At 37.9% G+C, this 12,500-nt stretch overlaps 1 protein-coding gene across 3 annotated transcripts in view; it reads left to right on the top strand.

Annotated features, from left to right (window-relative positions):
• The window catches only part of IWS1 (interacts with SUPT6H, CTD assembly factor 1), a 40,688-nt gene that overhangs the window by 22,631 nt on the left and 5,557 nt on the right, over window positions 1-12,500 (top strand). For 2 of the 3 annotated variants that reach the window (XM_049615782.1, XM_049615783.1), the window contains exons 6-12: window positions 3,672-3,769; window positions 4,359-4,509; window positions 5,064-5,146; window positions 6,441-6,570; window positions 7,438-7,555; window positions 9,204-9,315; window positions 9,868-9,924. In XM_049615782.1, coding sequence (XP_049471739.1) covers window positions 3,672-3,769; window positions 4,359-4,509; window positions 5,064-5,146; window positions 6,441-6,570; window positions 7,438-7,555; window positions 9,204-9,315; window positions 9,868-9,924 — 749 coding nt within the window. Of the gene's footprint in view, window positions 1-3,671; window positions 3,770-4,358; window positions 4,510-5,063; window positions 5,147-6,440; window positions 6,571-7,437; window positions 7,556-9,203; window positions 9,316-9,867; window positions 9,926-12,500 lie in introns of those variants that run through there. The other variant, XR_007454418.1, reaches the window with a different exon arrangement.

Raw genomic sequence — 12,500 nt, 5'->3', positions numbered from 1 at the left:
CAGGAATGAAGATTCCCTCCTAGTTCATCTTACCAGTATACCAATGGAAGGAGATAGGAAAGGCAGAAAATCTCAGGTGGAAGGTCAAGGACTCAGGGAGGAAAAAAGCAACAAAAGTATGTGGGTAAATCTAAATGAGTATTGATGCTACAAAAAAAAGTCCTGTCTAGTGTAGGTTAAAATATGTATAAAATTTCAAACGTGTGACAGCAGTAACAAATTGGGAATGGACATGGTCTTTACAGATAAGTAAAAGGATGTCAGTAGACTTTGCATTGTAATCTCTGAAGCAACCACTAAGACAACTAATAGAATGTGTAGCCTCCAACCTAAGGAGGAAAAGATGGAATAGTAAAAGCTAATCCAAAAGAAGGCAAGAGAAAAAAAAAAAAGAGGTATAGAACAGGGGATGATTGGAAAGTAGTATATGGTAAAGGTAACAGATTTAAGCTTTGATAACATCTTTGATTATATTCAGTTGAAATGTATCAAGTGCTCCAATTAAAGCACAGAGATGGTCAGACTGGATTTTACAAAATAGCTATATACGCATTTCAAGATTCATATGAAACAGAAGATAAAAGTTGAAAATAAAAGAATGGAAAAAGATACTCTATGAACACTAATCAGAAGAAAACTGGCACAGGATATGGATATCAGAGAGACAGACTTTGATCAAGGCAGAAAAACATTTGAGATAAAGAGGGTCACTTTATAATAAAAAGTTTTTAAAATTGTGTATATATACTACGACGGCTGAAATGTATGTACACAACAAAAGTTGACAGCTGCAAAGAGAAATACACAAATCTGTTTCTGAGTGGAATGTAGCCAATAGAACAAGCATACCAAAAAGCCACAGAAGAGTGTCTTTTTATGTAATCTGGATATGAATACAAATATAAAAGATTGATGATTGTAAAAGTTAAAATTATTTCCTATTCTTTGTCTTGCCTTTTCACATCCTTAATGGAGTCTTTTGATGGACAAGTTTTTAATTTTAATATAAATCAACTTTGCATGTCTTTTCCTTTATGGTGAAACTTTTTGAATTCCAAGAAAGTTTTGCTTATCCCTAAGGTCGTAAAGATACTCTCTTTGAAGTATTCTCTAGAAGCTTGTTTTAACCTTTCACATTTAGTTGTACAATTCACCTGTAATGGATAATGGGTGTGTATGAGATAGAAGTCAAGGGGTCCCTGGCTGGCTCAGTCTGTGGAGCATGTGACTCTTAATCTCGGGGTCGTAAGTTTGAGCCCCATGTTGGATACAGAGATTAGTTAAAAATAAAATGTTTTAGGGGCACCTGGGTGGCTCAGTTGGTTAAGCGACTGACTTCGGCTTGGGTCATGATCTTGCAGTTGGTGAGTTTGAGCCCCGCGTTGGGCTCTGTGCTGACAGCTCAGAGCCTGGAGCCTTCTTCAGATTCTGTGTTTCCCCCTCTCTCTACCCCTCTCCTGCTCATGCTCTGTGTCTATCTCTCAATAATAAATAAAAGTTAAAAAAATTTTTTTTAATAAATAAATAAATAAAATGTTTTAAAAAAGAAAAAAGTCAAGGTATATCCACCCCCCCCCCCACACAATTTGGAATATCCAGTTGACCCAGATCATCCTTTCCTGCTCCTCTGTAGTGCTATCTTTGTCATTACATGTAGTGTCTATGATTTCCAGTCTGTCTCAGCAGTATCTTCTCTGTTCTCTTGGTCTCTTTATCCTTGTACTGTTAATATAGAACTGCTGATATTTGGTTGGATATGTCCTCTAAGCTTGTTATTCCTCAAGATTGCCTTGGCTTTTACTTTTTCCCATTCCCATATAAATTTTAAACCAAGCTTTTGCAAAAATTACAAAGTATAGCCAATGCTTTCTGAGTACAAAGCAGTGAAATTGGAACTTCATTACAAAATGAAACAAAATATCCTTGCCATCCAGAAATTTAAGATGTCCTTGTCAGGCTGCCTGGGTGGCTCAGTTGGTTTTGAGCATATGACTCTGGATTTCAGCTTGGATCATGATCCTAGGGTCATGGGATCGAGCCCTACATTGGGCTCCGTGCTGAGCATGGAACCTGCTTAAAAGATTCTCTCCCACTCCCCCTCTCCTTTACTCGCAGTCTCTCACTCAAAAAAAAAAAAAGATTAAAGAAAAAAGACATGTTTGTTAAACAGGTCTTGCATTGAAACATCATTAATTACTAAAGCAAGAGAGTGAAACTAGATGAATTTAGAGTCTAAGATGGTAGCAGGATAGCAGAGTGAAGCTAAGGAAAATAGGAAGAATTCATTCAACAAATACTTGGGAACCTGTGTGCCAGGTTGTGTGGACATTGCTCTTGTGGAGCTCATACTCAGTTAAGCAGCGTTTTACAAGAATAAGATGTGTTTCTCTAGTTTGGAGAGTTAACGATCAGCTTGGTTATAGGTTGAGTTCAGTGAGAAAAACAGCATACTAGGTGAACCATTGGAAAGGTCTTTCTAAGTATGACGTGAAAATTAGAAGCTATAAAGAAAAGACTGACCATAAAAATAAAATAAAATATTATGCCTGGAAAACATTACCATAAACAAAACAAAACTGCAAATGTGAGGATTGTGCTGTCCCTGTCATTTACAGAGGGCTAATTTCCATAATTTTTATTTTATTTTATTATTTTTTTTAATGTTTATTTTTGAGAGAGAGAGAGACAAAGAGCACAAGTGGGGAAGGTGCAGAGAGAGAGAGAGAGAGAAGGACACAAGAGATTTTGAAGCAGGCTCCAGGCTCTGCGCTATCAGCACCGAGCCCAGCCTGGGGCTCAAACTCACAAACCGTGAGATCATAATCTGAGCTAAGTCAGATGGTTAACGGACTGAGCCACCCAGGCGCTAATTTCCCTAATTTTTAAAGAGCCTTTCCATACCAATAAGACAAAGCTCCAACAGGAAATGGACATAGGATATTGGGAGTTCCATAGAGAAAAAATTACAAATGGCTTTTAAACATGAAAAAAAAAAGGCTCACCCTTACTCATGCAAAGAAAGATGCCTTTTAGTTTTCAGTCCAGATATTGGCACCTATTAATATTTGATAACCGGTGGTAGTGAGAAGCTGGGGAAACAGGTGTATTTATGCTTTGCTGGAAGGAGAGTTAATTAGTGTAACTTCTGTGGAAAGTGGAAAGTTTGGTATTTCACAAAATTTCAAATACATATACCTAAATGTCAGTGGCAAAACGTATAAACAAATTATAGTTGCAGTCATAGGGTGAAATAGTGTAAAGCCTTAAAAATGAGACTACTTTATGCCAATATGAATTGGTCTCCAGATTCTGTTGTTAAATGTGGAAAGTGCAGAACATTGTACTGTACCCAGTGTGTAGAGTATGCTGCCATTTATATAATAAAAGGAGATAGTAAATACATATGTGTACAAATAAGTATATCAGTGTAGGCTTAGGCTATTTCTGGAAGGAGACCTAAGAAAACTAGTAACACTACCGTCTAGCGTGGGAGTCAGTTTTTTTGCTATATGCTTTTTGATACCTGTTTAATTTTTGTTCTTTGTGAATGTATTACCTTAAAAAGGCAAAACATTAAAAAAAAAAAAAAGGCAAAACATTTAAGAGCAGTTATACAGAAGAAAATCTGTAAGAAAGTTGTGATAACCCTGGCAAATTTACCTGGCCTTTAGGGTTTTAACCAAGAAGATTTGGAAGAGGAAAAAAGTGAAACCCAGGTAAAAGAAGCAGAAGATTCAGATTCTGATGATAACATAAAGAGAGGAAAACAGTAAGTTTGTTTTATTTTATTTTTTTAATTTGTTAAAGAGAACTTAAAAAATGAAGGTTAGAACCTATCAAACTTTGTTTTTTCTTTGGTTCCTTATTAAGTGTAGGAAAGAACCTGTTCCATTTTTCTTTTACTTCTCTATATACAGTGCTGTCTGAAAATCTGTTTACTCTTGTTATTTTTTTCATTTGCCCTGTGCTCAGCTGTCTTGATTTGTGGGGTTATATGGTGTCACCTTCACCAAGTAAGCTCTTGACTTACTGAAAAATAACCTAATAATTAGAATACATTTTTTTTTTTTTTTTTTTTTGAGAGAAAAGCTGACTTTGGGATCCCAGGGGCAATAAGGTAAAGTTTTAGCTACAAAATATTAGTCGATTGAATTTCACATACTTTTGTGAGACGGTTGGAATCTGTGTTCAGAGAAGTCTGGTATCTTGAAAGGTGCCAAATTCTAATAAGTACTTGCGCTTTAGAAGAAAGCATTTCATGGAGTTAGAATTAAGAAAGTTGGTGGTTATTAACTGTGACAAAAGGAAATATGTATAAAGGGGGTTTGTATTTCACTTGATTTTGTGTTGCTGCTTAGTATGGACTTTCTGTCGGATTTCGAGATGATGTTGCAGCGGAAGAAGAGCATGAGCGGCAAGCGCAGACGGAACCGTGATGGCGGTACTTTCATCAGTGACGCCGATGACGTAGTGAGTGCCATGATCGTCAAGATGAATGAAGCTGCCGAGGTGAGATGGACCGCTGCCAGCCCCCTCTTGCCTTTCCTCGCTTGATTTGTTGTGTGGCCTTTTCAGGGAAGGGAAGGAAAAAGTAGCTGGCGATCGTGTAGCTGAAATAAGACTGAACATGGGTGTTCAATTGTTGAAATAAATGTATTGATAGGAGTATATTATCTTGTTTTCCGTGTTGGTAGAATTTGAAATTTTCTGTAATTCAAATAGGAGAAAGCATCCAAGTAAACAAGAACAGTAACATTGTTCCCCTAAATTTGTAATTGGTCAAGCTAATTACTCTGATAGTTTTGTAGGTTTGACAGAATTTGGAGTTTTACAAAAAAGCGTATTATCCTTTCTTGTAGAAAAAATTGTTACCTCGTGAAATTGCTGCCTTATTTTAAAGTTTAGGGGGCACCTGGGTGGCTCAGTCAGGTAAAGCATCCAGCTCTTGATCTCAGCTCAGGTCTTGATCTCAGGGTCGTGAATTCAAGCCCTGCTTTGGGCTCTATGCTAGGGGTGAAGCCAATAAATACTGCTGTTTGAAAAATATTTTTCTTCTTGGATAGGAAGACAGACAGTTGAACAATCAAAAAAAGCCAGCACTGAAAAAATTAACATTATTACCAACTGTGGTCATGCACCTTAAGAAGTAAGTATTGTGTTTTCTTGAAAAATTTTTTTCCTTTTAATGGAATAATATTCAAACTATGTACCAGTGTTCTAGAGATGTTAAAGAATGACTGTCTTCTATCAATTCACAGAAGAATAGTAATGAATAGAATCTCCTGAATCATGTTACTTCCTCACAGATCTTTAACCTTTGCTCCCTGATACAAACAGAAAAATGGCAAACTGATACTAAGGAAAGAAAAGCACATAAACTACTGCCTTCATTCTTTATAGACCGTCTTATCTTGAGTCTGGTAAAGTTGCATCTCCTTTCCCAGTGTGGCGGAGAGCAGAGCAGATTCTGAGGGACTACTTGAAGCATATATTGTAGAGTCTTATATGACCAGTTATTATCATGAAGTATGTCACTGGTCCTTCTGGAATAAGGACCTTTTTTTGGTAGATCCTTGTCATGAGGCTCTTCCATTGGTGTACTCATATTCCTGACTCACTTTGTTTTTCTCCTTGAACCTAACCATAGCCAACAGCATAGGCTAGAACTTTCCACTAGAAAATTGCTACCTTAATCCTAAGAAGCAGTTTTCTGTTGCAGATTTCATATATGTAATATTGTCATAATATGTCAATAGAGTAATTGATTCTGTACATAAAATGGAATTTAAATATTTGTACTTCTTTGGGATTTTTTTTTTCTGCTAAGAGATTAATATTCTCCTTGGTGTCCTGCAAAGAATAGCACAGTTCTGGGTTCTCTGTCACCTAACTAGTTTGAGAATCTCTAAACATTATTATTATTTTTTTCAGTTGTAATAATTGGAGCTTACTGTCTGTACCATTCATACCAACATTAACCTATCTTGTATAATTCATGTTTTTAACAAATGATCTTTGCCTGTCAAATCTGTTTTTAAAGTAGGAACTACATTTCATAGTGCTTTTGAAATAGGATGAAATAATGTATATGAGTAACTTTTTAAAAGTAGTTTTTGGGGGCGCCTGGGTGGCTCAGTCGGTTAAGCGTCCGACTTCGGCTCAGGTCATGATCTCACGGTCCATGAGTTCGAGCCCCGCGTTGGGCTCTGTGCTGCCAGCTCAGAGCCTAGAGCCTGCTTCGGATTCTGTGTCTCCCTCTCTCTCTGCCCCTCCCCTGTTCATGCTCTGTCTCTCTCTGTCTCAAAAATAAATAAGCGTTAAAAATAAATAAATAAATAAAGTAGGTTTTGGAAATTTCACTAAACATATAAGAAAATCCAGAGAAAGCTACAGTGCAACCAAGGTTCATAGACTTGACTTTTTTTTTTTAATTACTGCAGGCAAGACCTTAAAGAAACATTTATTGACAGCGGTGTGATGTCTGCCATCAAAGAATGGCTCTCCCCTCTACCGGATAGGAGTTTGCCAGCACTAAAGATTCGAGAGGAGCTGTTGAAGATTCTACAAGAGGTTAGAGGCGGATAATTTGACTGTATGCTCCTCTAATTGTCTGTTGTGGTTTGTATAATCACAACTTCTGTGTTTTACCGTATGTTCTTATACATTCTCTCTGACATAGTCTGCCGGAACAGGGGTTTCATGTTATATGTGTTTAGTAGGAACATATCAAATAAAATGAGCATAAAAAGGAAGGCCTTATAAAATTTCATGTAACTATAGAATTGAAAGAAAAAGATCTTGGAGTCGTGGTTATCTGAGAGTAATCATACAGTAGTGGACATGTTCTGGGGAGGCACCTGAAGTAGAACAGGCACCAACTTCAGTCAGATAAACTTGCATGTGAGTCTTGAGCTGGGCTGCCTTTATGTGGCTGTGACACCTTGGGCAGGCTACTTAACTTCTGAAGGAATTCCCAAGGAACTTCCTTTGTGCCAGGTGTTCATACATGTTTTGGTTCACTTATTCCTCACGACAAACCTGCAAGGTAGGTGTATTGTCTTCATTCTACAGATGAGGAAATTAAGACTCGGAGAAGTTAAATGACTTGTCCAAGGTCACATAACTAGCAGATGGCTATGCTTGGGTTCAGACTGATTCAGAGGCCTGTATTGACTCTTGGTTTAAACTACTAACCTCTGAGTGTGGTTAGTTTACATTTTCTCACATTAAGTTTTACTTTGGCTCAGTATAATACGGAACTCTCAACTTTTGATGTGAACACAGAGTATCTTTGTGTTCAATGTCTGCAGATCCTGAAAATGGATTTTTTGTTACTCTGTTGTGAATGAACCAGACCTTGGAGGTCCTCTAGAGTAGATTGGCAGGACTCCCAGCTTCTGAGTGATTAATGTGTATGTATGTGTTTATGTTCCCCAGCTACCTAGTGTGAGCCAGGAGACCCTGAAGCATAGTGGGATTGGACGAGCAGTGATGTATCTCTATAAACACCCCAAGGAATCAAGGTCCAACAAGGATATGGCAGGGAAATTAATCAGTATGTACATTTTACTTTTTGTTTGTTGTGTTTGTGTATATCAGAAAGTCATGTATATATAACTATATTTTTGTCAAGATTCATTTAAAATGAGTTCATAAAGTAGAATAGAAAATTATTTGGTAATTTCTTATAGGTACCAGGTTTTTTTTTTAACCCTTAGACTTAAAATGTTTCTCAGCAGATTTAAGTATGCTGTCGATATTAAAGATAGCAAGTGAAAAGTTGTTTAAGCCTGAATCAAGAGCATGTATAGAGAGTGGTTAGTGTACAGGCCCTAGAGTCAGTCATACCTGGGTTCAAATCCTTACTGCATATCCTTAGGCAAGTGATTTAAGCTCTAAGCCTTGGTTTCCTCCTCTGTAAAATAATTATGTATTCACTTAAGTAAAAGTTACATGAGAGGATATATATAAAGCATGGTGCTTAGCACATAGTAAGTCCTCAAGAAACGTTAGCCACTAATGCTATTGTTGTTAACTTTTACAATGATCTCCAAAGCCTTTTGCATGTTCTATTTAATGATACCAGAAAAATCCAGGAGTCTGGATGAAATTCATCTAATCTGTTACCATATCATTTATGAAATCTTTCAGTTTTAAGAATGAAACCATGTGTGTTTTCATCGTTCTTAACTCTTCCTGTGCTCTGTGTTGGAAAGGAATGTTTTAAACTTCAAGGGTATATAAAAAAATAACTGCTCCTCTATGTGAATACAGTAATTATTTTTCTCCTCAACTTCTGAGATTATCAAAACTTTTTGAGAGAAATTTATTTTTTGTTACAAATCAGAGAAATGTTACATTTTTGATCTTGTTAATAATTTGTAGTGTGCTATTGTATGAGAACTTTTATGCATTAGTTCTCAACTCTGATTTTGCCCTCTGCTTAGAGAAACAGAGTATTTCCAGTGATACCCATGACTTACTGTAACAGTGATTCTAGATCCAGTAGTGGGGTCGGTGGGTCTGTGTATATAAAGATACATAGGCCCCCTGAGACCCCCTGCTTCCTTCTTACTTGATAACTCCTATCTTCTGTGTGTGAAGTTTCCTGCTTGTTTTGATAGTGTATTAAGTGGAACATTATGTTGAGGACAAAAACGTCAGTTGGCACTTCTGGACTTTTCAATGACTAAACAGTGGGCATGTAGTAGTTTCCTTCATAGTCACGTCCCTGTAGCAGCTTTCTTAGATTTCATGAAATCTAGACTCTACACTGCACTATTAAAATGCAATTTTTGAAGATGTAGACCATTTGACAATTTGACTTGTTTTTGGTTAAAATAGGAACATGGAAGAATTTGAAGATTTTCTATTTTCAGTAAATTGTTAGAAATTAGGCAATGAAATGTCAGCACTGCTAGTGATGACTATCAGAGCGAGTTCAGGTGTTACTTTTTGTAAACCTCTGTGGTGGTTATAGAATGACTTTTTTACCCTGAATTTTCTGAATCAGCTGAAGCTGGTGATTATACTGGTATTATGTGCTGCATATATCCTGAAATGATCTTGAAACAACAGTATCTTTAGGGAAAGAATATTCTAAATGCCTGGAATGTTACGTCACGCTGGGGTGTGATTGTTTCAGGGAATGGTAGCAGAAATGCTGTTTTGTGGTCTAAACAATCGATTTTTCCTTGTGACAGATGAATGGTCTCGGCCTATATTTGGTCTTACCTCAAACTACAAAGGTATGACAAGAGAAGAAAGAGAGCAGAGAGATCTAGAACAAATGCCTCAACGACGGAGAATGAACAGGTATGAGTAAGCGGAGTAAATATTATTGCAGTAATGCCGTTGTTTTGTAAATAAGATCAATAAGAATCCTGCAAGATGATAGCATTTTGTCTTTTCTGTCACCTTGATATGTCTGTGTAGATCACACCCTTTTAGTTTAAATGTGGTACTCTACCATGAAGGCCCACACTCCCTCCTTTTTTGGTTCCATCTGGTGGAATGTGGCATCTGCCACAGTTTCAAAGGTTGCTTGTACAAAAAAACCTTTCCCTTTCTCAGGCCCATTTTCAAATTCTTAGAAAAAAATTGTTACTGGTTCATTTTCTATCAACAAACCGGATATAGTTGCATCCAGGATGGCAGGGTTATAAGTGACAAAAATGGCAATTACTACTTACCCATGATGAAACCTGGTATACAAATGATCATTAAAAAGAGTAGTACTTCCACAAGATTAGAGGTAATCCCAGATCCGGTGTAAGGGAACTACCTGTGGTCTAAAAGTTGGCTTTGCTGTTTTTTTGTTAAATGATTCTGACATTCCTGGTATCTCATGGATTACTTTTTTCACAGCACTGGTGGCCAGACACCCCGAAGAGACCTGGAAAAGGTGCTGACAGGAGAAGAAAAGTAAGCTTTCTTATTGTATTTTCTTCTTAGACCTCATGTAGAAAATCTTCTGCTTTTGCTGCTTTAAGAAAGATTACAAAGGGGACCATGTTATGTTCACATTGGTGGGGGATGATTTTCAGTTTAGCATTTATTGAATATCCCCAAATACACTGGTACTCTGGAGGATAGAAGATTGAGAAATAGTTCATTCAGTAAAGATTTTGTTGCTGCTTGGTCCATGCTAGACTCTGTTAAGCTGTGGGAATACAAAATTGAATTAAAGGTAGTCCATGCTCATAAAAATGTCTGTAGAGGGATTATAGGCAAAGGGCAGAACTTACATGAAGATATGGGGTTATTGTGCAAGGCCCGTTTAAGGGATGGCAAGTAGACTGAAGTGGTTGAGTAGTAGTCTGGTGCCTGAGATGGTGGAAGATAAGGTTGGAAGTGTAGATGTGGGCCAAATTTTGAAGGTAAGGAATGTTTACTTCTCTTTGTTATTCCGTAGAAAGTGAGCAGAGATGGGAAATTGTCAGATTGGATTTGGAGTGCTGATGCTGCCGGCATCGTGGTGTAGGGTGGGTTGGAAGGCAGAGGAACTGAAGGCAGTGAAAGAAAGAGTTCAACTAAGGTGGTATTGGGGAAGCAGAAGGTTAGAAGACTTATTATTAGCAGGGGCAGAATTGCCAAGAGTTTGTGACTCTGTGGGTAGGGAGTTTGGCTAGAGTTGAAGACACCAACCACAATTTTACTGCAAGTAACTGAGACAATGATATAACCATTTGCTCAAACGGAGAGGAAGAACAGATTTTGAGGACATAGGTGCGTTCTGGATTGAGTGTAGTTAACGTGAGATACCTAATGGGATGGATATTCCTATAAATATCATGGGTCTGAAACTTGGATTTGGAGCTGGAGACATAATAGGTTTGATCGTCATCTCCACAGACAAGTTCATTGAATCAAGAAAGTATAGGGTAGAAAATAAACCATAAACTCTGCCACTTTGGAAAGGGGTGTAGCCAGTGAAGGCAAGTGAGTACACTTGTCATACATGTTGGAGAGGACCCTAGGGAAGGGAGGAGGCCATGCTAGAAAGGGGCAGTGGCAAGGGGCATGGGAAGTTGGCAGATGCTGCAGAGGGGCTTGTACAGTGAGTGTTGGCAGTGAGGCAGCACCCAGATTGCAAGAGGAGAGCGAGAGGGGCTGGAGGGTGCTGGTGTTGTTGGTTTAGGGATAGGTTTGATGATGGGACAGATGCCAGTTTCAGGGGGTAATAGGTTATGAGAATTTTCTTTGGCTAGCCACTTAATTTATTCGCGTTTTTGAAGATTGTAGAAGCTTGATGTTAAGAATAGATTAAACTTAAAAAAAAAACAAAAAAAAACAAAAAAAACAGATTAAACTCCGTACAAGAGAATAGAAACAATTTAGAATTTTTTTATCCTTCTCTCCCACACCAACCTATCCACACCCATTCTCCATTTACCCCTAGGGATGGACGGTTACCTAAAAGTTGAGTGATTTGAATGCCCAAACATTTATAAATAGGCCTTAGTTTTGAAGGATGCTAGTCTTAATTTAGTCTCAAATGTGTACATAAAAAGTAACTGTATGTCACACCATCAGATGCTGGCAAGGCTGCTGAGAAAGTAGCTCAACTAATACATTGCTGTGGGTAAAATGATACAGCTACTCTGGGAAATAGTTTGGCAGTTTCTTATAAAGTTAAACATGCAGCCACGGTATGACCCAGTATGACCCAGCACTTACAAACTCCTGGGCATTTTCCCAGAGAAATGAACACTTGTGTTTGCACAGAAACCCGTAGATGAGCAAACAGCTTTATTCATAATAGTCAAAACTGGAAACAACCCAGATGTCCTTCAGGAAGTGAGTGGTTAAGCTCTGGTACATCCATACTATAGAATACCACCCAGCATTTAAAGGAACAAAATATTGACAGATGTAACAACTTGGATGGGTCCTCAAGGGGGTTATGTTTAGTGGATGAAGCTAGTTTCTAAAGATTACATAGTGTATTCCATTTATATAACATTGTTGAAATGCAAAAATCACAGAAATGAAGAGTAGATTCGTGGTCACCAGGGGTTAGAGGCTGGGCAGATGGGGTAGGGAGGTGGATGTGTTTTTATAAAAGGGCACCAGGACAGTCCCTTGTGGTGAATACATGAACCTGCACATGTGATAAAATTGTAAATACACTAACATACAAATAAGCGTAAGTAAAAATGGCAAAATGTAAATAAAAACTGGTGGACTGTATCAACATCAATACCCTAGTTGTGTTCTTTTTTGTTTTTTGTTTTTTTTTTAAGTATTTATTTTGAGAGAGCACGCAAGCAAGAGAGGGGCAGGGAGAGGGGGCGAAAATCCCAAACAGGCTCTATGCCGTCAGCGCAGGGCTCGATCTCATGCCTGTGAGATTTGACCTGGGCCAAGATCAAGAGTCAGATGCCCAACCAACTGAGCCACCCAGGTGCCCCAGTTGTGTTCTTGTAGCATAGTTTTGCATGTTGTTATCATTAGGAGAGACACTAGATCCTTCTGTATTATTTCTTAAACCACGTGTA

The sequence above is a fragment of the Panthera uncia genome (genome assembly GCF_023721935.1).
Source record: "Panthera uncia isolate 11264 chromosome C1 unlocalized genomic scaffold, Puncia_PCG_1.0 HiC_scaffold_3, whole genome shotgun sequence".
Taxonomy (NCBI): domain Eukaryota; kingdom Metazoa; phylum Chordata; class Mammalia; order Carnivora; family Felidae; genus Panthera; species Panthera uncia.
The sequence above is the reverse complement of the archived record's forward strand: the minus strand, read 5'-3'. Positions and strand labels throughout refer to the sequence as shown.